The sequence below is a fragment of the Oxyura jamaicensis genome, chromosome 3, assembly GCF_011077185.1.
Source record: "Oxyura jamaicensis isolate SHBP4307 breed ruddy duck chromosome 3, BPBGC_Ojam_1.0, whole genome shotgun sequence".
In the NCBI taxonomy this organism is placed as follows: Eukaryota; Metazoa; Chordata; class Aves; order Anseriformes; family Anatidae; genus Oxyura; species Oxyura jamaicensis.
Genome location: NC_048895.1, coordinates 35,354,207 through 35,378,096, shown reverse-complemented (window position 1 = coordinate 35,378,096; position 23,890 = coordinate 35,354,207). Strand labels below are relative to the sequence as shown.

Below are 23,890 nucleotides of genomic sequence, written 5' to 3'. Positions count from 1 at the left end.
TTGGAGGCAGGCAGCCACCGAGAGCAGGTGGTGGGTGCACCCTCCAAGTGCTATTGGCCTCTCCACCGCTGCCTGGGGAGCGCGCTCCGGCTTTTAAGACGTGAGTCAGACCTGAAATATGGAACAAACAGTTTGAACTCTCCCTCTTGGAGGAATGCAGTGTTACGCTGGTGCCAGCAGCATTATCAGGCAGCAGTGCACCCCTGAGCTGAAGACGCCCTGGTAGAGAACCAGCGGTGCGTGGCTCAGGCTGCACAAAGGGCTGGGGGCGGACGACAGAAAAACCCGCTGTGGTTACTGCCAGCACGGCAGACTGTAACTCATTGATGTAAGATGACAGGGTGGGTACATATGAAAGGAAGAAGAAAGGGCTTGGGCTGTATTAGTCCTTCCTTGTCCTTTGGTGCTTCCCTGAGCACGCAGGCTTGGGCCGGGTGCTCCCGGTCCCGGAGCGGGCAGGGGTTGGCTCACAGGTCTCGCTGCGGGTGCCGTTCATCGAACTGCTTTCTCCTTGCCTTTCCTGGGGAGAGCGGCGGCCCAGGCGAGAATCCCTGTAGCCGAAAGCCCCTCCCTAGCTTTTTGTGCAGGAAATGTCCATCTGAAATGTCCATTTTCCTGTTAACGACAGGCAGCTGCGGCGACGCGTGAGTTAGGTGCCCGGCTGAGAGGGAAACGCCCTTCCTTTGGCTCCACGGGGACAAGAGCGCGGAGGGGTGTGTGTGTGTGTGTTATGATTCTACCTTGACATCAGCGATTATAATTTAAGTATCGCTAGAGTTTGGTTTGATTCCCCCCCCGTGACGCGCGGGGACGGGGCCTCGCTCAGGCCGGGGCGGGGCGGGCCGGGCCGGGCCGGGCGGCGGGGCGATGGCGGGCATGGCGGCGGCGCTGGCGAAGGAGCGGGCGGCGGCGCTGGGCGCGGGGCGGCACGGCCACGCCGTCCCCTACCTGGGCCAGAGCTTCGGGGCGCTGCGGCAGGAGTGCCTGCAGGCTGGGCGCCTCTTCCAGGACCCCTCCTTCCCCGCCGGCCCCGCCGCGCTCGGGTACCGCGAGCTGGGGCCCGGCTCCTCCAAGACGCGGGGCGTGGAGTGGCGCAGACCCACGGTAGGTGCCGGCCGCGGGGCCGGGCGCTGCTCGGGGCGTGAGGCTCCCCCCGGTCCCCCCGGTGCGGTGACGCCGGGCTTGCTGTCGTCCCCAGGAGCTGTGTTCCAGCCCGCAGTTCATAGCCGGCGGAGCCACGCGGACGGACATCTGCCAGGGGGCCCTAGGTAAGGGGGATGCAGAAAGTCTTCTGCCCGAGCGCTGCGTGCGTCTTCGTGCATCCTGCCCGATTTCTTCACCTCAGATTCGAGCAGGAGCGATGCAAGCTTGCTTTCCGTTGCTTTTCTGATTGCTGCCAGCTCTTGGCTTGTGCTCCTCGGCTCAGCATCTGCTTTTGCTGTTGACACAGCATTTCTGCTGGCAGCGCGCTGCTGAGGAGAGCAGCGGTGCCTGCGGCGTGGTGCTCGGTTCCCCGGGCACGGGGCGTGCTGCGGGGCAGGCAGCCCTGCAGACCCGGCAACTTGCAGGATGCGGGCAAGAAGTTACAAGAAGGGACTCCCTGCTGCTTGCCAGCTCTCAGGGACAGCAAAACTGGGCTATCTGGGGAGAAACGGGCATGCATGCCCAGCCCCACCTGCAAGCTCTCTGCCGTGCATGCTACTGAGTTTGTGCGGCAGCATCTTATTGATATAAAAGCAGCATTTATTACAGGGAGAGCTTTCAGGATTTTGGATTTGACTGATAGCGCAGCTGAGGGAAAGCTATTGGTCTCAGTGTGAGGAAACGTGAGTAATATGTTCCGTTCATTGTGCTTTCTCGGTGCAAGTGGCAAAAGAATGGAGTTGGCAGGTCCGCCTGTTTGCTTTTCATCAGCATAAAGTTAGGGATGTCGTGGCTAGTTAGCGTCTAGTCCTGCTGCAGCTATTTGTGTTTTATTGTACAAAACTAGGACAGGGAAGCTTATTTCTAATGTTCTGTGCTCATGTTTTCTTTCAGAAGTTATGCTTGGTGCTTTAACAGTAGGATACAATTTGCGTAAAAAGCACTGAGAATTAAAGAAACCCTTAGGTTGTCAATTCAGTTCTCCTCATACCCTAGTATCACCAGTTTTATGGGTGAGGCTCCATTGTGTGTCTGAGGTCCTTAGCGTGTCACTGGCATTCCTATGTCAGAAGGGCAAGCTATGAGCTTTCTGTCAGCCACCTCCATGTGTTCTCTTTCTGCTTGGTAACATGATGGCTGCTTTGGCATAATGCATGTCCAAGCACATAGCACACGTGCCAGATACCTGTCCTCTATTTTTGTTGTGAAACTTTACAGCTAAGTTACTGTTCAACTTGAAATTGTAGTCTATTGTCATTCCATTTCAACAGCTAGCGTTTTGCAGAGATGCATGTTTCCAAAGGCTCTTAGTTGCTTTCTGCCTTCTGCAGGCTTCCGGCTTTTCTGGTCCAATGCTGTCAAGCAGCAGTACTGCAGGGAAAAAAAAAAAAGTGACTTAGTTTTCCAATTGTGAAGTTTCTGTTGCTAATGCTGAGCCTTGCTTTAAGTTGAAGAAAGAATTTGTTGCCATAGTTGACCAGTGAGATGTTTTCATGAGGTTGTATTGTACCACCAAAGAACATGAACTGTGTCACAGCTTGTACTCCTTTATCTCCTGAAATAATATTTGAATAGGAGGGTATTGGTGTTCGTGTGTGCTTTCCTGTTTTCAGCGTGACTAACTATTGCTGTGACTCACCTCACTATCTTCTTATGAATCTAGGCAGAGGAGTTGTCTTCTGTGTCAGCTGTTGATTAAAAATCAGATGCTATTGATCTTTCCTCTGCATAGCCATCAAGTTAGTAAGACCTTGTGTTTAATTTGTGCCTTTTCACACAGTGAAACTAACAACTGTCCCATGCAAATGCATTTTTTTTCCAGTGCTTCACTCAACAATCACAATTGTACTGAGACATTTGCTTAAGCTTCCATTTGCTAGAACTTCATGTGTTGACACTGATGTCCCATCACGTTTTGGGATGTTCCAGAGGACATTGTACTGGAAGACTTCAGGTGCTCTTAGGAACCCATACTTGGTGTTGTTATGCTGCTCTTTTCATAGAAAACTTTTGTAATCTATTTATCACATGGAAGGCTTGACCACAGAGCAGCAGACCAATGCTCACAGGGAGTTCTACAGCTGTTGCTAACCCATTCAGAGCATCTGAGAGTATTGAAAGGTCAGATCAGGTGTCCAAAGCACATGTGCCCATCCCTGCTGTGACAGGCTTCTTGGCTCGGCCCATATAACCAAACAGTTTTATCAATGAGCAGAGGTCATAAAGCTTTGTGTTTTTTTTTTTTGTTTTTTTTTTTTTTTTCGTTTTGTTTTTTTTTTTGTTTTTTTTTTTTTTACTGAAGAGCCACTGGTCTATGGGCCAGATGCAGCCAACAGATTTGTTTCATTGGTTTTGATGGGTACCGGATGATGCTCTGACACAGAAAAGGCATCCTGGATCGCTAACACAGAGCAGTAAGCTCATTGCTTTCTGTAGACACCAAAGTTCTTCCCTTTCAGCTTTGGGTTATCCTTTATTCTGTTCTTGTTTGTTGGCTTTTATAAGAAGCTCTTTAAGACAGTTTTGTAATTTAATCAGTTTTGCAGTATCAGATCTGAAGTCAATCATGGTATTTGGCCAAGAAAGCAGCAAATGGGATTGGTGACTCACTACAGCAGAGGGAAGAAACCAAAGTCACTGCAGAGAGGAAGCTTATTCACCCTTAACCCTGTTCTTTGCAGGGGATGTCACCATGGCATCACAACATTGGGGCGTACAGAGCACAGTATCTCTTAGTTGCTGTTAGACACAGATGTTTAACAGATGTGTAAAAATAGTAAATTCAGTAGGATGAATTTAGAAAACTATACATATGTTTTTCCAACACTGGGAACCATTGTACTGTGAGTGTGTTGCCACAGCCTGTTGTTTCTAACCAGACAACTTCCTGGAGTCCCAGGGTATTAATATAAATACATTCAGCCATTGATGTAGTTGCTAAGGTATAGCAATGAGTGTTTTAAAATACTGTGTTTTTTGAGGTTGGGTGGATGTACGTTTTTTCCTTTGACCGCACGCTCTTGCATGGGCTTTCCCCCTTGCATGGGCTCTGCCCCCTCCAGATGCTTCACTGGGAAGCCTTTCCTCTCTTAGCTCTCCGGAATGGCCTGTTTCAAACCAAACATCTTGTGAATATGTATGCTTGCCTTGCAATAATGGTTTTTTGGATTGTTTATAGTTGGAGATAAAGTAAATAAATAGATGAATGTATAGAAATAAGAAGTAAAATATTGACAGCAGCATACAGAAAGCAGGCAAGAAAAAAAAAATCCTACTTCTCATTAATATAAACTCACAGCCTGATAATATTGCCTTTTCTGATAACTTTGTTCTGCCGATTGTATTGTGCATTTATGTTCTCCATGGTTAGCCTAGCCTGGCTGACAGCCCTTTCAAGATATATATGTATATCTTGATACGTATATTGTATATTCCTTGTATATTCCATATACAGGACCTGTCTGTTAGTTGCCTCTTGGACTTTGCTTCTCTAAGGAAAGCTGCTGTCAAGAGCCGTACCGAAGTACCAGTTCTTATTGCTAGAACTACTTGGTAAAGACCCTGCTCAGGCTTGTTTACTGCAGGCTAAAACTCCGTGTACTCTCACAAAATCTGTCCTCATTCAGGCTTTGAATTATCAGGTCTACTTTTAGACTGTTTGGAAAGGCAGAGCTTATGTCCTGACTGCTGAGCGCTTTTATGTGTGGAAACCGGGGGTGGTGAGTCTTCTTATATGTACTCTGTCTGCCTTTTAATCTCAAGAAGCTGTTGCCCAGAGTTGTCCAGGGTAAGATCTATTGTTGTCTGACTCCAGATTCTTGTTACCAACCAGTGTAAAGCTCAACACAGAGGCTTTACACCAAAGTGCTGTTTCCTTCTCTTCTGTCTGACTTGATGGGACAGCTAGAAAGTAAAGAAAATTCTTCCTAAATTATGCTTAAGGGCTTAGAGGTCCTCTGTGATTTTTCTGAGATTAGTAACACCGATGTCAGATGCTCTGGAAGTCTCTTGTAGTGGCCAAGTTTGCCTGGCTGAGCAAAGCTCTGCAGTATGTAAAACTCAGGTTTATGCTACAGGTTGAGCAGCTGGGAGGAAAGACACCCCCAACAGGAGGAGCAGCAGCATCTTTGTTCTGCTGTGTAGGTGTACTCTGGATGCTGCTTATAAAGTGTAGGACTGTCTAGCTCCTATATACAGGCCTGCTGATAAACTTTAATCCAGTGACTTGCAACTCTGAGACTGGTAGGTTATTTGGCATCTGTGCTGAGGTGAGACCAGTTAGCCTATCAGTTTGTGGTTTTGTTTTGTTGTTGTTGTGTTTCACAAATGTTCTCAGTGTTCAGGGTGCTTTGAGATTGCCTGTTTGTTAGAAATTAAACGTTGCACTGAAGCTTGCTAACTTCCCCCAGGTATGAATGTGCGTTCCTGCTTGAGGGGCAGCAGCACAAATGAGAGGATGAAGATCCCAGCTTTTTCTTCTTTTAGGATTATGTTAGTCTTAAAAACACCCTAAATTGTAGCTGTTCCTGCAGCGTTTTGCTGTGCTTGGGCTGCTGATCTGGTGTACATGTATATATGGACATCCAACTCCTTCTCCCACTGACCACAACGTCTCTGGTGTATAAAGTTCCTACTGTAAATCCATAATAACCTGCTGTTCTCTTGTGATAACCTCCTTTAACTCAGTAAGCCGACAGAAGGACTTTTTTTGTCTGGGTTAATGAATTGACTTGTTGTGCAATGAGTGCCAGTGGGAGGAAAAAATGTTAAGGAGGAAGGGGAGGAGACAATAAAGTATTAATTCGGAGGTAGTAAGGAATTAATTCAGTTCAGCCACACAGGAGCCCTGAAGTGCTGTTCTCTGGCAGGGAGTTGTCTCTAGGACTCTGTTTCTGGTGTTGAAGTTCACAGTCTGTTTCAGAGATTTAATAGAAACAGGGATCCTTGGTACAGAACAGCTCTCTGGGCATCATCTCCCAAGTGCTTACTGTGCTACCAGGTTTGTCTGAAAACACCTTTGTTGAAACAAACAAAACCCGGCAATCCTTCACTCTGTGTGGGCAGGCTGTGCATGGGAGAGCACAGGTCTGGGCTGCAGTTGAAGTCCTGTTGCCTTTTGATCCAAGAGTTTGCTTGCAGAGCCCTGTAATGTCCTCCTCTGTACGAGAACTGCCGTGTAGGGTGACTACTAAGGCCCTCATGCAGCTGCAGGAAAGAGGGTCATGCCCATGGCTGAACTGAAAGGTAACCACTTTAAAATAATGTTTGTTTCTGAAAATAATTACAGAAAAATAGAGGTAATGTTTATACAGTTGCAGTCTCCTGCTCTGTAAGAGATGGTGTGGAAAAATACTGTCCAGACAGCCGGGACCATGGGGTTCTGGCCTGCGGGCTTGGTGTATGTTGGCTCCATCCCAAGAAGAATGAAGAGGTGTGTAAGACTGGCAAACAGTGCCTGCCTTCAGACCTCTCCTGATTCTCTGGTGGCCAGCGCCAGAGCTGGGTGTTGGACTAGACAAAGAGGTCTCTAGCAAGAGCCTCCAGAGGTGTATAAAATCAAAGGAGCTCCTGTTTGGTAGGAGACTGGCAAGGATCTTAAAGGGAGCTCATCCCTAGGGTAGATCTTTAGATGGCAAGTGAATAAGCATTTATGAAGCATGGCGGAGGGAAAAGAAAGCAGCCTATGCTTGAGAAAACACTGGTCTTTTCAGGAAAAATGGCATGTATTTGTGTCCGTACACTTGATCTGTTTCAGAGGTAAACTGATGGGAGGGATCATCTCATCACAGCTGCAGTTTTTCACCTTCTGAGTGGTGATCAATCACCTCAGCAGTCATGGTGATCCTCATGCTAGTTGAAATGATCAATCCCTATAAAGTACGTAAGTTAGAGAGTAATTTTGAATTGTCGATCCTGTTTTTTTTCTTACAGGGGACTGCTGGCTCTTGGCAGCTATAGCATCTCTCACCCTGAATGAAGAAATTCTGGCCCGTGTTGTTCCCAACGACCAAAGCTTCCAGGATGAATATGCAGGAATCTTCCACTTCCAGGTATGTGGAAAACTGGCCTTCCCCCAGGTGCTGTTGGCTGTGAACCTCTGTGGTTGGCCAGGTCTATCTGTGGGGCACCTCCTGCAACATCTTAAGGAATGTTGAAAAGACAGGCTGAAAAACAGAGAAACCCTAGCAGAGTGACAATGATGGAAGGAAAAAGGCCACTGATCAAAGAGCCACAGGAGCAGAGTCTCTCTCTGGGGTATTTTCTCTATTTCCAGCTTTTAGGACATGTACAGCATTGGCAAAGTTACTGCCAGGAGGCTTGCTTTTCCTCTAAGAAATTGGTGTTGGCAGACATGGGACAGTGACAAGGTGTTTGCACTCTCTTCCAGTTCTGGCAGTACGGGGAGTGGGTGGATGTCGTGGTGGATGACCGGCTGCCCACCAAGAACGGGGAGCTGCTCTTTGTGCACTCAGCAGAGGGCAGTGAGTTCTGGAGCGCGCTGCTGGAGAAGGCCTATGCCAAGTGAGTAAGGGCCAGGGTGGACATCTTTGGGCAACGGAGGCTACTGTGCTCTGCTCAAGAACTCCTTGTGCCTGTTTCACCACAGCATCTGCCACTGTGCAGATACTACACATTTTTAGCTGCCATGGTGCTGCTGGAAGCAGAAATGCTGTGACAGTTCACGTGACTGAATGCCTGTCTCCAAGAGAAAAGGAGAATAGAGAACCTGATGTGTGTACACGTGTTTTCATACAGGCTCAATGGATCGTATGAGGCTCTCTCTGGTGGCACCACCACTGAAGGCTTTGAGGACTTCACTGGAGGAATTGCAGAATGGTATGAGCTGCAGAAGGCACCACCCAACCTCTTCAAAATCATTCAGAAAGCACTGGAGAAAGGCTCTCTCCTGGGCTGCTCCATCGATGTGAGTTAATGGGCTTATTGCTGGACACTTGGCTGTTGTACGAGTGGTTGGCTGGAAGGTGGACTTGTGCTCCATCTGCAGGAGGTGCACAGAGGATGTTCTTCTCCTCTGCCTCTTGAAGACCAGTTCTCTGTTCACCCTTATGCCTGGAGAATTTGACCCAAGAGCGTGACACAGGTCAAAGGTTGAACAGAGAATAGGTTGAATCATAGATTTCATTAGTTCCTAAGTAAAAGCTCATTGCCTCACTCTTCCTTTAGACCTAAAGTTTCTGCTGTTTCATAGGTTCACGGTGAAGAACCATATGGGTAGCTCATTAGGGATCCTGATCTAAGTCTTTGTTCTTAAGAAAGACTGTTGGCAGCAGGTCATTGCAGGCTAAGTGGCTTTGGACAGAAAGCTGCTGCTAATGATTCCTCCAGTTGTGCTCATATGTAGCAACCTCAGCCCATCTCACAGCTTGTTTGTTGCATGGATTGTACCAGAAGGTTCCAAAAAAACAACCTGGGGTATGGTCTCCAAGCAGGGAGGCTAGGGCTGTTGCCAGTCACTTAAAAGGCTTTGTCAGAAAACATTTTGCCAAAATCTGAATCTGCACTATAAGTAAAAGAGGAGCTTTGGCTATGCCTACAGCAATTGAGCATCACTTTTAGCCTCAATGAGATGAATTTGAGTATTGTCATGGTAACCAACATACTCAAAGGAGATTAAATTTTCATTATGATTAAAGGGAAGGTAAACTGTTGACAAGAACTCCATTCATAATGCAAACTCAAGTGTTTCTTCCTATTTTTTATGTTAAATCCAAGTCTCAGCAGAGGAAAGCTTCACAGCAGGACAAGTACTTTGTTAATGTCAGCATGTGACTTTACAGGACTTCCCAGGCCTGTTTTATTAGTCTGCATTTATACAAGAATCTGACATCTGGATTTTTGCCCCAGAATGATACAAACCTCTTGTTGGGGGTGGCGGGAAGTAAACTTTGTTGGTGAGTGCTGACACTTTACGTATTGTAAACTGATTATTGGTGACTTTAGTCTTTGAAAAATGCTCTAAAATATTTTCTTGTCTGTCAGAGAAACAGGGAAACACAAGCTAAGCTCCATGGGTCAGTAGTAGGGCAGGAATTGGCCACAGGAATCATGTCTGCTAGATCCCACCCTTTTTTTTTTTTTTTTTTTTTTTTTTTCAAAAAAAGCTTGTTTAAGCATTAAGCTATGCTTGTTTAAAGATCATATGCTTTCTGAAAAGGTAGAAGGAGAATTACAAACATGTTTAATGGAGGTTGAAGTGGCTTTAGAGCAGGATATCAAGCAATCACTACCTAGCAAGAAGCGATTTTTCTCTGCAGTGTTTAAAGGCCAGACTGCATAATTATTGCAATAGTCACAAAAAGGAGAGACAGTGATGTGCCTTCAGGTGTGAGTGGCATTCAAAGTGCAGCCTTCTCCCTTGTTGCTTTGGGTGGCAGGCCTTAGGATGCTGGGGAAGGGAAGGGGAGCCTCCCACTCCACTGTGGAGCTGAAGGAGGTGAAGGAGTGCCCAAGCAAAGCGCTGGGGCTTACTGGATCTGGGTGTGATCCCTGGTGACACCATGGCAGCCTCAAACCGGTTATCCCCTGTGTTCCTGCTGGTTCCTTGACAACATTCTGGATTGCTCTCATTGCTCCTGTGCAGCAGCTGAACCACCCCTGCCACATCCCAGTGAGGTGAAAGCTCCTGTAGAGGCCAGATTTTCACCTCATTGAGTCCCCTGGCACCAGGCATGCTGAGTTTCTTTGCTCTTCCAGATCACCAGTGCGGCCGAAACGGAGGCAGTCACATCCCAGAAGCTGGTGAAGGGACACGCATACTCTGTCACGGGGGCAGAAGAGGTAGGTGCTCTGCCCTGACAGGGTCAAATGCAGCAAGCCCTGAGCATAGTCCTCCCTGGGCTGTAGCAGCAACAGATTTGTCTTCGAAGACACAAATTCTTCAGTCTCACCCTTTTTGCAGAACCAGGTTTTTGAGTCTCTTTCTGAAGAAATACTGAGTTAATCTGTGTGTTTTGGAAAAACACAAACTTGACTTGGAATTTTTGACCATAAAAAATAATATATGTATATTATGTAAAATAATACATACACTCACACACACACACACACACACACACACACACATATATATATATATAAAAAATAATATGTATGTGTATATATTCCCTGCTGATCCCTAGTAAGCAGGGAGGTGGGAAGCTGTCTGCAGAGGGCACACCACCCCCTGGTGGCAATGTGGCCCTCAACACGTCTTTGTAGTGGGCAGCTTTAAATATACAGCAAGGTGAGTGAGACAGGTGCCAAGCAAAAAATAATAATAATAATAATTGAATTATTGTTGTCCCTTAAGTAATAGCAAGCAGTGCCTTTCAGCAGACCACAGTGTTTGAAAGGCAGGTACCTATCCAAGAGCAGGTGACCAGTGAAGTTAAGGTGAGCAAAACCAGAAGAAAGCAGACAGGTCATGGCATCCTTCATATGTGTAAAGGACTTTTGGTCACCTCAGTCTTTATTTGTGAAGTCTCTGAAACAGAGTGAGATGAGGTGAGTCAGCAGCCACGATGCTGCGTGGGGGTGACCGGCATTAACAAGCAGGTAGGTTGGTGTACTTGTACTTGGTCCTCCTCTCACAGCAGCAGCAGTGAAGAGGGAATTTGACCTTAATTCACAAATGGACGTGACTTATGCAAGCTTTTCCTTTGGAGATATTTGCAGGCTTTGTAAGGAGACTTCATCTTGGACACGGGAGCCCCATCCCTGGAATTCTGTGCTCTGCCTATTCTCTGCTGTTTGCTTTGCTTCAAGCTCTAGCGGTGCCCCAGCTCCTGCCTCCAATTGGTGCTGTGTGCTCCCAGAAATAATGGCTGTTCCTATCGAAACTCAAAAAGCTTTGTTTGGCCCGGGCTCTGTGTGCACAGCGATCAGCAGATAACACGCCAGGGCCTCTTCAAAGAGCAAGAAGGTACTGCTGCACTGCGGGGTGCATGAGTGGTCAAAGGGCTTGTGGCTGCTGGCACCAGGGCCACGCTGAGTACCCCATCCCTTGTAATTGATCAGTTCAGGTTGGGGGGGAACATTTCAGTGTGAGCAGGCAGTTTATAGAAAGATGACGATTACTGAGAAATATTCCCTTGCACGTGCTTTTTGCCAGTCTTGTAGTAGCTTTACGTTACCTCTGCTTTAAGTCCTCTAAGAGGTATTTCCTTAGCTGCACAAAATGGATATCTTGGTTGACTTGAGCTTTGATTTGTGCATGCTATAAACCTTCTCTGGACATGCTTGGGTGCTCATTCAAAATCCATTTGACTCAGGACTTAAGTCTGTGGACTAGCTGAGTGTGTGCTTGTGTATATACGTTGTCATGTGTAGCACTGAAATATTTACTTTGCCATGCCCTTTAATTCCTGTTAAAAAGATGGAGGGGAGCACAGTACTGAGTCCCTGGGTAACTCTACATACATTTCTGATCCCCTCAGGTGAACTTCAGAGGAAGTGTACAAAGGCTGATCAGAATCCGAAATCCCTGGGGGGAAGTGGAGTGGACCGGGAAATGGAATGACAAGTGAGTCAGAGGTTTGCATGTTGCCTGTCAGTGTTGGCTTCAGGGACGTGACTCCATTTCTGCTGTCCTCTGTTTTCTCCCTACCTAAAACTCCTCCTAAAGTCACGTCTGGTTTTGATGATCACTTTGAGCTGTTTAAAAGAAGCATCCCACCCACCACTGTATTTCCCACCAGTCCAGCACCCTCTACGCAAATACCTGCTTTCGTGCTAGCTGCAGTGATTTGGTCAGTGATTTCTGCAAGCGTTAGTGTAGTTTCTGCTTCTTTAACAGCCCAAATTCAGTGGTGAACTTTTGAAAACTTGAGAATATGTAATCGTTGTGCCAGATCAGCTACATTAGGATTTATCCTTTACTAATCTATAGCTAAGGTGGGTTTGTCTTTCAGCTGCCCAAACTGGAGTGGCGTTGACCCGGAGGTGCGGGAGCGGCTGACAAGGAGACACGAAGATGGGGAGTTTTGGTAAGTAAGCCTTTTTTCCACACATAGTACCTTCTCCCACCACACTCTCCAAAATGAGTGAGCAAATTCATCCAAAATCTTAGTGCTAAATTGCAGCAGGAGAGGGGGAAGGTGGACAAGGTGGCTGGCTGGAAAAACTGTCCATGCTAAGATGCTCTCTGAGGCATTGCCTCCCACAGGATGGCGTTCAACGACTTCTTGAGGCATTACTCCCGCCTGGAGATCTGCAATTTGACTCCAGATACCCTGGCAAGTGACAGATACAAGAAGTGGAGCTTGCTGAAGCTGGATGGGAACTGGAGGCGAGGAGCTACTGCAGGGGGCTGCAGGAATTACCCAAGTAAGAGTGCGGCATCACTGCTCTCCTGGAGAAACGCTTGCTCACCTGCTTGTTCTTGTTCTGGGAGCTTCAGCCTCCAGGTGGTTGTTCTCCCAGTGCAAAGGGCTGGGTAAAGCCATGGTCCTGGTGAAGTAGTGAGAGACCTTTCTGGATCTGACCTGGTGCTGGCTTTATGGCACGGTCAGCCCTGCATGCCTGACATATCCCTCCCACCCTGTTGCTGCAAATTCGTGTCCTTAGTGTTCACTAGTTCGGGGCATACTGTGGATGTGGCTGTGAGGTAGTGGGGACTGATGTCCAAAAAGTGTAAGTTCATGGAAGACAACTCCCTGATAAGGGTTTAGCTGTGGTTGCAAGGCTGGGAGGAGAGTGTTAGAGCTTGATTTGGAAGTCAGAGCTGCATCTGTCCTAGCTGGCATCTTTGAAAGTGGCCGTGCTGATAAACAAGGCTCTGAGCAGTTTGCATAAATCCACTTCGCAGACACTTTCTGGACGAATCCACAGTATTTAATCAAGCTGGAGGAAGAAGATGAGGATCCTGATGATCCTGAGAGGGGCTGCACTTTCCTCATTGGCCTGATTCAGAAGCATCGGAGGAAGCAGAGGAAGATGGGAGAGGACATGCACACTATCGGCTTTGCAATTTATGAGGCAAGTAAGGCACACGGGGAGGAAAAGGAAAAAAAAAATGGGTGTTTGACCCAAACTCAGCAGGGCTGAGTCAGACACCAGCAGACGTGAGGAAAATTCCACTTATATGTTTAGAAAATTAACCTCTACCAAAATACTGCTCAAGCACAGGGACAGGAACCCAGAGAGTATGGAATCTGTGTTCTTGGAGATATTCAAATCTAGCCTGGCCACAGTCCAGCCCCATCTAACATCAGTATTGGCCTTGATTTGAGTAGGGGTTTGAACTAGATGATACACAGAGACCCCTTCCCACCTATTATTCTCTGCTTCTAGATGGAGGAGCAGAAAAATTATTTAAAAAAAAAAAAAAAAAGAGTAAAGTACAGAAATACAGTTTGAGCTTCATTTATCAGGCTGTGGTAAAGAGAGTCTGAAGAAGAGCAGTTGTAATAGGGATGTGACGCTAGCTGGGGCACCTGCATAGCTTGGGAAGTGTGAACCCAACAGCAGAACCAGCCAAAATACCTGCAAAACCCTTTCTGCTGAATAAAGGTTCAGCGATGTGTCTGTGGTAGCTCCTTAACCAGGACATTTTGTTCAGAAATACAAAGCAGTACTTAACCTGCCACTGGAAGTAGGAATAATGGTCTTGCCTGGGGTTTGCTCTGTAGCTGTAGGTGATGTGTGTAATAGCTTGCTTTCTTAGTATCCCAGCTTAGGAAAAGGTTTGCCAAAGAATCTAGTACCTCTAGGCAAATAAGGTTTAATGCAGAAATAGGTTCCCTGACCCTGTAAGAAAGCAGAAAACTGCAAAGAAATACAGGGGCTCAGTACTCACCTTCAATCTCAAGCTCTTTTTTTTTTTTTTTTCCTTGTGTGGATGTAGCTGGTAACCAGCAATGAAAAGCAGTAGCCCTGGAGCTGCTGTTCAATACACAGCTAACACAATTCCTTTCTCCTTGCAGGTGCCCCCAGAGGTACGTAGTGTGCATTGGTGTTCAAGGTGCGGAGTTGGGGCTGAATGGCTTGTGGGAAGAAACAGTTAAGAGGATCCTCCTTCACTGAAGGACCATATTGACTATGCAGAGCCTAAAGTTAGTGCTCTTTTATTCTGGTGGTGGGCTTGAGCCCACATTGCATTTTCAAAATGTCCTGGGTTGAGGTGAGAGCTCTCTGTACAGCAGAAACTCACAAAAGCTGCTTTTTCATGGGTTTTCTCCCAGCCCAGACCCACACTTGCTCCTGGTTTGCACAGAGTTCATGCCTGACACAAAATTAATGTTCCACAGAGGTGTTTATTCTCATTTCCCTAAGCACTGTCTTCTTTTCTCTTAGGTTGTACCTTCAGGTGGTTATTAGCATGCCCCAGAGATCAGAGAGGGGTGGTATAGCTGTGCAATACGAGGCAGAGCTGTAGACACCTCTGAGCCATTGCTCCTCAAGAGAATGAATAAGGTTGAGCAAAATGGCAGGGTGACCTTAGGGCATGGCTTGCTGCACCTGTGTGGGTGCACACAAATCCCTCTTGAGGCACAGGAACAGCATGTGGCATAAGTGGCTGCTATGTAAAACATGGTTTCACCAGAAAGGAAATGCTGTGCCTTTGAATGCTTCAGAAGTATTGTCAGCTCTTCAACTCTTAACATAGTGGTCCAAAAACCTGATTTGCATTTAAAAATAATAATAATAATAATAAAAAAATAAAAATAAAATAATATATATATATATAAAAAAAAAAAACACTACAGTCCCTTGACTCTCCCAGCATCACCACAAACAGGTCTGAGGGGTTTTGCATGCTTTGCATCTGGGCAGAGGGGAGGGGGAGGTTTCTGGGCAGTGCACATTGCTAGTGTTTATTTCTAGATCTGAGACAGCCAGACATTAAAACCCTGTGTATTCTGCATGTCACACTCCAAATACGCTTTTACAATATGCAATATTGATTTTATTCTCCGAGCCCTGCATAACTGGGCTCTCTGCCAGAAGGCAGCCTGACTTTGCAGGTGGAGCAGAGCTGCGGTACCCTGGTGGCACCAGCTCTGGGGCTCGGAGAGACATCAGCCATAAGACATCCAACCTTCAAGATGTGCTGTGGAAGAGTTTGCCAAATGTCTTCACAATCTCCAAATAAAAGCATGGCCTGAATGAGATGATCTATGAAGTAGTTTGCACCCACAGCTCAGGAGTGTTGTGGTGTGAGACACCCACCCTCTTCCTCTTTTCTCTTTCACTTTGGAGGAATGGACATATTTCTTTTCAGACCTAGCTAACTGTCATCTGATTTTATTTGTCATTTATAAATGCAAATACATGCAAACTGTGGGTTTTCTGTTTCTTTGCTTTTCATAAGTTTTCTGGCCAGACAAATATTCATCTGAGCAAAAACTTTTTCCTGACGAACAAAGCAAGAGAAAAATCCAATACCTTTATCAACCTCCGAGAAGTGCTGAACAGGTTCAAGCTCCCTGCAGGAGAATATATCATTGTGCCATCTACCTTCGAACCCAACAAAAATGGAGACTTCTGCCTCCGAGTCTTCTCTGAAAAAAATGCAAACTCAAAGTATGTAGCTTTTTACTTTGGATTATTTACTAGGAATGGGATTTTTTTGTGTGTGCGTGGTAATTCTTGTCTGGGCAGATGCTTTTAGTCGTTGGACTGTAGCCAGCTGGGTCCCAGAGCACAGGTTACAAACAAAAGTGCCCCAGGGAGAGGGAGCAACACGTGTGCTTTCTGTTGTTCGTGAGCACACTGACAACAAGAAACAGCTCACACCTTTGAAATCATGCTGGAAAAAAAAAATCAAATTAATTGCTCAGTCAGATGCTATCTTTGATGACGCTAAACTGGGTTTCAGTAGGGCTGGTTCAAAGCACACCGTTAGCTGTAGTTGTGTCTTGTCCTATAGAGCATGTGGGCTGAGGCCCTGGGAAGTAGTATGGGATCTTCCATAGCAACTTCCCAGCAAGCACAAATCTTTCTACTGTTCTGTAATCTCGCCTTGCATGGTTGCTGTAGCAGTGAAAAAAATGGGATGCCAGCTGTGTGTCTGTGGTTCATCACTCCAGCTTTGAATATGCACTGTTATTACCATAATTAAAATAATTTAAATATTGGAGCAAAGGTATCAGAAAATTGATTTTTTTGTTTGTTTGTTTTAAATATCAATTTCTTTATCTTTCTAGGGTTATAGATGATGAAATTGAGGCCAATTTTGAAGAGGTATATCTTATATATTTTAAACATTTAATGTTAAGCTATCTTTGCCATAAATAAATGGGTATGGACTGTCCTATTCCCTGCACAGCTCAGTCAGGTGACATTTTTTTTCAGGCATTTTCAAGAACTGTTACCCCACTTTGGAAACAAATCTTTGGATATGCATAGTTGAATGTCCAAAAAAAAGAGAGTCACAAGCAATAATGGAAACAAATGTTGTCCCTGTTTCAGTGGTGGTGAACTTGGACCTTCCAGTTGCCCAGGATCAGGTGCTGTCTGCAGACATAACTGAGGCCATAGGAAATTCCCTTTGCTCTCAGGGAATCTGGAAGCACGGGCCTTTAGCCTTAGGTGTGCTTTTGCATGGGATTTTATTTTCATTAATAGGAATTGGATCACTGTTTTTTCAGTCTTGCCAGGGCTGAGAATGTCTTGCCTAGTAATGTGTCTCTGTATGTCTGTAGGATTTCTTTTTTTAATGAGAGCTTAAATTTTGCAATCTTTTCTTAGAATGAGGACAGCTAGTCCAACAGTAGTAGCAGCAACAGTAAAGTTCTGTATTTGGTTGTATTTTTTATTTTTTTTTTATTTTTTGTGAAAGCCATTGCAAAAGTTCTTAGTTCTTGCAGTGTTTGCAACACGAACGTTCTGAAGAACCCTGAAAAAAGAATTGATTAAAATCAAAGTAAATGCACTCCATACCTTCAACTTTGCCATTTAAATTGTGTTTTACTGGGGGCAAGGAAATGCGTCAAGTCCTTCTCAGGCAGAAAAGTTCCTCCTTTTCATATTCTGCGTTTGTCTCTCTCTTCTAGACTGAGATCAGTGAGGATGACATTGAACCTAACTTCAAAAAGCTTTTTGGACAGCTAGCAGGAAGTGTGAGTATTTTGTTATGACTTACTGGTGGCACAGCTGAGTGGGTAAGAGGAGCAGCTCTCAGCCACTTCAGGGCAAGTGGGGTCCAAATTGTCCAGTGCACGTGGTGCAGGGGGGTTTCATAGGAGGTAAAGTTAGACCCACATTACTGACACAAAGTCCAAGAGTTGTTAATCTCAACCAGCAAACCCAAAGATGTGGGGTGCTTATGAGTTGGTGTCCACAGCTCCTCGTGAAGGCTTCTTTTCTTCTTTTCCACAGGATGCGGAGATCTCCGCCTTCGAGCTGCGCAGTATCTTGAATAAAATCATGGCTAAACGTAAGTACCTTGCTCCAGCAGTGACTTCAGCTGGATACCAGTAGGTCCCTGCTGTGGCCATGAGAGCACCACGTGAGCAGATTGTCTGTCTGTATGGCCAGGGCCACACATTCTGCTCCTTCAGGGGGTTGCAGAGAAATTTGGACTGTGCCTGGGCTGTTGCACAGGTTGCACTTCAGTGAGGTGTGTTTGGGCAGCTGGTGCATATGGGTGCCTTTTATCCCAGTGCCTGCCACAGGGAATTGACTGCCAGCAAGATGGACTGATTAAGTGATGGGACTTGGTAGGTCAAGCTGATAGTTGGACCTGAGGATCTTGAAGGTCTTTTCCTACCTAGATGATTCTATGATTAGAGCTTGATAATAATCAAGGGATGCTATTGCTGGTACTTGGTATTGAATCATGCAGGATTCAAACCAGACATGAAACATTGCGTGGTAAGTTGGCACTCAGGTTACCGGACAAACCAGCTGATGCCATCTCTACATCCTAGCAGAATCCTGCCGAGAGCACTGTGGAGTGATGGCCACAAGGGCACCTCCTGCTGCTAGTGCCTCTGACTGTAGTTAGCATCCCAGTTTGTGTAGTTGCAGAGTCCATCTATGCCTCTGCATAAAGGGGAGGGGAAAAAAATGGGAAGAAAGAAGAAACAATAATCCTGTCTCTTGCTCTTTCTTTACAGGCCAAGATATTAAATCTGATGGCTTTAGTATCGAGACATGCAAAATAATGGTTGACATGTTAGATGTATCCTTTAAGGCTGTTCCTAGATGCTGTTTTTCTGCCTGAAGTAGGTGAGCTGCTGCCTTTGCAGCAGCAGGTCCACACTAATAATCGGTACCTCCTGAGTCAACAAAGCTATTTTTCCCCTGGATCCCCTGAATAAAAATGGTAGCCCTTTGTTTTAGCTGCTGACCATCACAAGTGAATCCTTTTGGGTGGTGGGGAAAGCCCATTTCCAGAGAGGGCCATCTGCTTTGAAGCCTTCCTGGCTGTTGCATGTTATGGTTTATCTGGTGACAGAGTTTGTGCTGGGAAAAGGCACTGGCTTTCAGCGTGGTGTGAATAGCCTTGGCTGATAGTTTGAACATGCACTTAACTGCTTTTTTATCTGGCTGGGGTTGGTAGGGGCATTATAACATCAAAAGGACCTGGCAAATAGAAAATGAGGCAAACAAATACCAGGAGCCAGAGACTATGCTGGCTTTTAGGAGCTTCTACATCTAAGAATAAGTGCAGAAGTGCAGGATGAACATCTCAAGCCTAAGAATAGTTGTGTCCAGCTTCTCTGCGCAGTGGGAGTTGAACTGTGTGCTCAGGAGAAAAAAAGGAAAATTACCAAAACAAAATGATGCCCTGCTATAATTTAGTGTAAAATACAGTAGTCAGTAGGGACTCTTTAGTGGTTTTAGGGAGAGAATCAATGAGTGCCCAAGTTCTTTTGTTAGCTGTTTGTGCAAGAAATCTCAAAATAGAAGGCTTGATTGTGGCTTTTCCTTTTTACAATCCAGACTTACACATCATGCACCTACAACTGCAGATGTTGACCAACTATGCAGAGCAAAATGGCATCATCTCTGCTGCTTTATACGTGTATTGAAAAGATAGAAAATTGCCAGAGGAGGAGCAGGAAGGGCTTTTGAACTGATCATAGTTTAAATGAATTAGTCACCTTGTTGATTTAGAAGACTAGAAGCATTGGAGAACAGCTGTGTAGTTACAGGATGAGCTTGTTCAAACAGAGCAAACAAACAAAAAATGTACACTTCAGAGAGGACTTGAATTCTTTTCTTAATTGCAGTTTTTTTTTTTAAATTAAGTCATGTGTGTCTGTGTAAATAAACCCAGCACAGAGAGGGAAAATCCTTTTCCTTCCTTGAGATTACCTTGACTCAAACAAGAATGATGGGAGTGGAAAATTGGGACTGAAGGAGTTCCACACACTCTGGACAAAGATTCAGAAATATCAGGTAAGACACAACTTTCTGGGGCGTACATACAATAAAATGTATAGGTGGTTATAGATTGCTTTGTCTCGTCCAATATATAGGTATTAGAGAGTTTAACTGTGAGTTTCTGTATGCTGCACCTTTGTGTATGGTCACTGCAAGCTGTGTTTTACTCAATCAAAGAGTCAGTAAATGTCTTTCAGTCTGAGAGAGACGAAGCCTCTCCCCTGCTAGTGATGTTAGTTTCAGAGGACCTGGGCAGAACTGAAAAGGGAACAAGAACAGCAGTTAAATGTAATAGTAAACCCAGAGTTATTTAACTCCCACATCAGTCCTACTAATTGACCAAGTCGATTACCTAGCAAAACCAAAAGTGCAACCAAAAACCCCCCAGAGTCCACCACAACATAAAGCAGTAGGAAATAAAAATTGAGTTTTCTTGGGGTGTTTCGCTTGGTAGCCCGCTGTCTGCTTGAGGCCAGAAGTTGGGTGGCAGTCACAGCTCCCAAGGCAGGGACCCTGTTGGGTAGGTTCACAACTCACCTCCCACCATGCATCGTGTGCCGTCAGTCCCCAGGGCTTTAGCCTTCAGTGCCCATGGCTATGTCAGCTTTGCCTTCAGACCTCTGACTAAAGCGAGAACACGTTCTGAATTGTTGACAACATTTGACTTTGCATTTTGTGTCCTGCAGAAAATTTACAGGGAAATTGATGTGGATAGATCTGGTACCATGAATTCGTATGAGATGAGGAGAGCGCTGGAAGCAGCAGGTATTTGTATTCGTGGAATCATGGAATGGATCGGGTTGGAGGGGACCGTAACAATCATGTTGTTATCCATATAACCATACTGCTGTGTCTCTTCACAGTTTTCATCAGTTTCAAGCTGCGTTGACAAATGCTCACTGGTCTCATATCAATTGTGAGCTGTAAAATCTTGTGTTCTCAGACCTAAAGGCCTTCATTTAGTCTAGATGCTTAGCCAGGGATACTGTGATCTAGGGAGTGGAAGTGGCTAGGGGTGATGCTCACAGAGCTGGAAGAGTCAGTTTCCCACTGCAAATGGGGGAGCACACACCACAGGAAGAGCATACATGACACGGTCACAGTGCATATTGCTTCAAGTGCAGAAGAGGTTGTTGGCAGTTTCCAAAATGGAGTAGATACTCTCCAGAATTTGAGAGTTTAACCCAGAGTAGCTCACTGAATTTCTGGCAGTGTATAAAAGTTTATTTTTTTTTATTATTTTTTCTTGGTTGTTTTCCTTTGTTTTGTTTTAAATCCTTGTTCATTGCATTTTAGGGTTCAAGTTGAACTGCCAGTTACATCAAATCATCGTGGCTCGTTTTGCTGACGAAGATCTCATCATTGACTTTGATAACTTTGTCCGGTGTTTGATTCGTCTGGAAACCTTGTTCAGTGCGTACAGGTTTAATAACTAAACAGACTTTGTTGCTTTGCATTTTCAAGTCCAGGCAATTTTATGCAGCAAGGTTTGGACTGGAACCAAGGCAGCTTCAAAGCTGAGATACAAGTCCTGCAGCCCATCCCACATGCTATTTCTAGAACTGGGCATCAGTGTTTTAGGCCAGGCTGCAGAATCAGGGCCAGTCTTCCATGCACACAACTAAATGCTGATTTAAAAATATAAATATGCTTCTTAACAGCTTTATATTGACAAATAGTGCTAATATTATAGACTGAACGATGAAAAATGTTCAGTCTCCTTTTTTGCCTGTTTGGCAGGGAGTTCACGTACACTGTCTTGCAGTTGTAATACTTCTGTCTGAAGTGAGATGACTTAGTGGCCTTCTCAGGCTTGGGTTGTAGACTGTTGTCATAAACTTGTAATCTGGGGAAAAAATTTTCACAGGGAAAATCTTTCCAGTTATTGTTCCTGTATTCATTCTTGTCTGTCATCTCTCTCTACTACCACAGAAATGTTTAGAAAATTGGATACTGAGAAAACTGGAACAATAGAACTGAACCTTGTGACTGTAAGTTCATTTAGCTCTAAAATGTTCTTCTCTTATTTTTGTGGTGGGGATTAACAGTAGAGACTATTTTGCTCTATTCTGACTAGTTACGGTTGGTTATGTGTTCAAATGTATGATGGATTTATATAGCTTGTGTATTTATGAGCAGCCTGAAGAAATATTAGCCTTTTTAAAACCGTACCTACATCACATCGTATTCAGGACGGGTTATTTTAACCAGAAGTCACTCATGACTTACTGGAAGTAATTTTGGCTGAAACTTACACACTTCTCTTCCTTGCCTTTTCTGTCAGTAACACAGTAAAAATGTAGGCACGATAGTGATTCATGGTATTGACCACATATACTTTCTTCACCATGTGTGACCTGCAGAGGACTGTGCTGGAAGAAAACTTCCCTCCTGCATGCGTTTGACTTGCTTATTACCTGAACCTAACTTATTTCTGGACCCAAATGAGGAATGTGCACATCATTCCAAAATTCCTCTGCCTTAACTGAGATATATAATCAAATCATTCAGGCAATATCCTAAAATTACTGCTGCGATAATACTTACTGTTAGGTCAGTTTGGCTGAACAGGGTTCTTCTAGTGCTTAGGCAGGAAAAAAAAGTGTGAGGCCCCTGGAACTGAGGTTGGGCAACATAGGAGGACTACAGAGATTCTGATTGCCATTGTAGGGAGAAAATTTGTGTGGCCAAAGTTCAATTAGTTGAAGCTGGCCAATTCTATGAGGGTCAATAAAAATGGTGAGTTTTAAATATGTTAACAGCAAAAGGAGGACCAGAGATAACATTAGTTCGTTACTTGATGTGGATGCTCACCTCACAGGTAGGGCATAGCAAAGCAGAGAAGTTTAATACCTTCTTTGCCTCTGTTGTCTTCAACACTGATGATAGACTGTGGGATCCCTGAGCTAGAGGACTATGACTGTGGTAACAATAAAACTCCCAACCAACCCCAAACTTGTGCAAGATTTTGCTGCTCCAGCTGGATGCGTATGAGCTTGTCATTGGTCACAGCCAACGTGGGTTCCCTAAGGGAAACTCCTATTTAACAAACTTAATTTCCAAGATCACCCATCTTGGCATACAGCCAGATAAACACATACATAATACACCAGGTAAACAAGTGGCTGATGTGATGGGTTGGGCTCAAAGCGTTACAGTAAATGGGGTTACACTAGGCTGGTAGCCCGTCACTAGTGGGGTTCTGTGGGACTAGAGGAGAGGAGACCTCATCGTGGCCAACAGCTTCCTCAGGAGGGTGAGCAGAAGGGCAGGCACTCTTCTTAATGATGACAGTATGAAGCTATGGCAGGGGAGGCTCAGGCTGGATGTTATGAAAAGGTTCTTCACTGAAAGGGTGGTTGGGCACTGGAGCAGGATCCCCAGGGAGCCTGCCAGAGTTCAAGAAGTGTATCTATGATTCTCTGACTTAAGACTTTCTTCATCATTTAGAGGTGGAAACATGCACACTTGCTACAATTTTTTGTTTTGCTTTTTAACTCAACTTCAGCTAATTTTCCTCTCTCATAGTGGCTGTGCTTCACTGTCATTTGAGCTACTGCCATCAGCCCAAGATGCTTCAAAAAGATCAGTCGAGGATAATCAAGCGACGTACAACACAAAAAAAAATATCCTAAAGTGAATGTGCCTTAACTTACAAATAGGAATTTTGCATATTTGCATTAGAAGGAAGAAAGGGCTAGTGCAACAGCAGAGGAATCTGCAACCTCATTTTATAGGCTTAACAGTCTTTACTTGCTACTGTATATCCTCTGTACAGCTTTACTCCAGTATAAATTCTCAGTGTACCTTTTGAAAATATTGCTTTGCTAATATCTTTAAGATGTTTTACATGAATTCTGGAAGAAAGCTCAGCCCAATAGGCTGGTGGAGTAAGTGCTTTTTGCACAGCAGCACCATGAGGTCCCACCTATCTGACAGTAGAAAAGGGATGGTGTTGCATTATCTCAGCACACAGATGGTAGGACAATATCTGGATTCTCTAGCATTATTTGGGTTAAATATTCTTTGAAGGATTTGACTAACAAGTACACATTTTAACAAACTGAAGACAAGTCTTTGCATCCTGACCCTTTATGTCCCTGTAGCAGGAGGCTGTTGGCAACCAGACTCTTGCACGATAAAGCACGCGCTCTCAGGTTTTGAGTTCCTGTATCTTATTTATCTTATTCTGAAATACAAGGAAGTACTTAAATAAAAAGATAATAGTGGAAATAAGGTTTGCAAGACCGTTATTCCTTCTGAAAAATAAGCGTTTTCCTTAGAGGTTTACAGAGCATGTGCAGAGCTTCAGTTGTCCGGGACAGTAAGTTTCCTTTTAAGAGGGAAAAACAGCATTCCAGAGTTGATGAGGCACTAACAGACACTGAATGTGTATCAGTTAATGCAGTGTTAG

At 45.0% G+C, this 23,890-nt stretch overlaps 1 protein-coding gene across 2 annotated transcripts; it reads left to right on the top strand.

Annotated features, from left to right (window-relative positions):
* The first annotated feature begins 834 nt into the window (after positions 1–834).
* CAPN2 (calpain 2) lies at positions 835–23,709 on the top strand. 2 transcript variants are annotated; one of them, XM_035320406.1, is made up of 21 exons: positions 835–1,104; positions 1,199–1,268; positions 7,075–7,193; positions 7,532–7,665; positions 7,900–8,068; positions 9,859–9,942; positions 11,580–11,665; positions 12,054–12,128; positions 12,308–12,468; positions 12,950–13,119; positions 14,067–14,078; positions 15,455–15,666; positions 16,290–16,326; positions 17,139–17,204; positions 17,464–17,521; positions 18,204–18,268; positions 19,423–19,491; positions 20,163–20,241; positions 20,773–20,889; positions 21,409–21,467; positions 23,005–23,709. In XM_035320406.1, the coding sequence occupies exons 1-21, from the start codon at positions 868–870 to the stop codon at positions 23,026–23,028; spliced, it is 2,103 nt and encodes a 700-aa protein (XP_035176297.1). In that variant the 5' UTR covers positions 835–867; the 3' UTR covers positions 23,029–23,709. The 2 variants fall into 2 exon arrangements, with proteins under 2 accessions (XP_035176297.1, XP_035176298.1); XM_035320407.1 differs by lacking the exons at positions 21,409–21,467; positions 23,005–23,709 and having other exon boundaries at positions 20,163–20,284; positions 20,657–20,788.
* The last annotated feature ends 181 nt before the right edge of the window (positions 23,710–23,890 follow it).

What these genes read in the sequence shown, in the direction of transcription:
- CAPN2 (XM_035320406.1), top strand. Translation starts at nt 868, where the DNA reads ATGGCGGGCATGGCGGCGGCGCTGGCGAAGGAGCGGGCGGCGGCGCTG. An exon ending in CTGGAGAAGGCCTATGCCAA is followed by an intron (nt 7,666 to 7,899) that starts GTGAGTAAGGGC and finishes GTTTTCATACAG; the next exon opens with GCTCAATGGATCGTATGAGG. An exon ending in GGGCTGCAGGAATTACCCAA is followed by an intron (nt 12,469 to 12,949) that starts GTAAGAGTGCGG and finishes TCCACTTCGCAG; the next exon opens with ACACTTTCTGGACGAATCCA.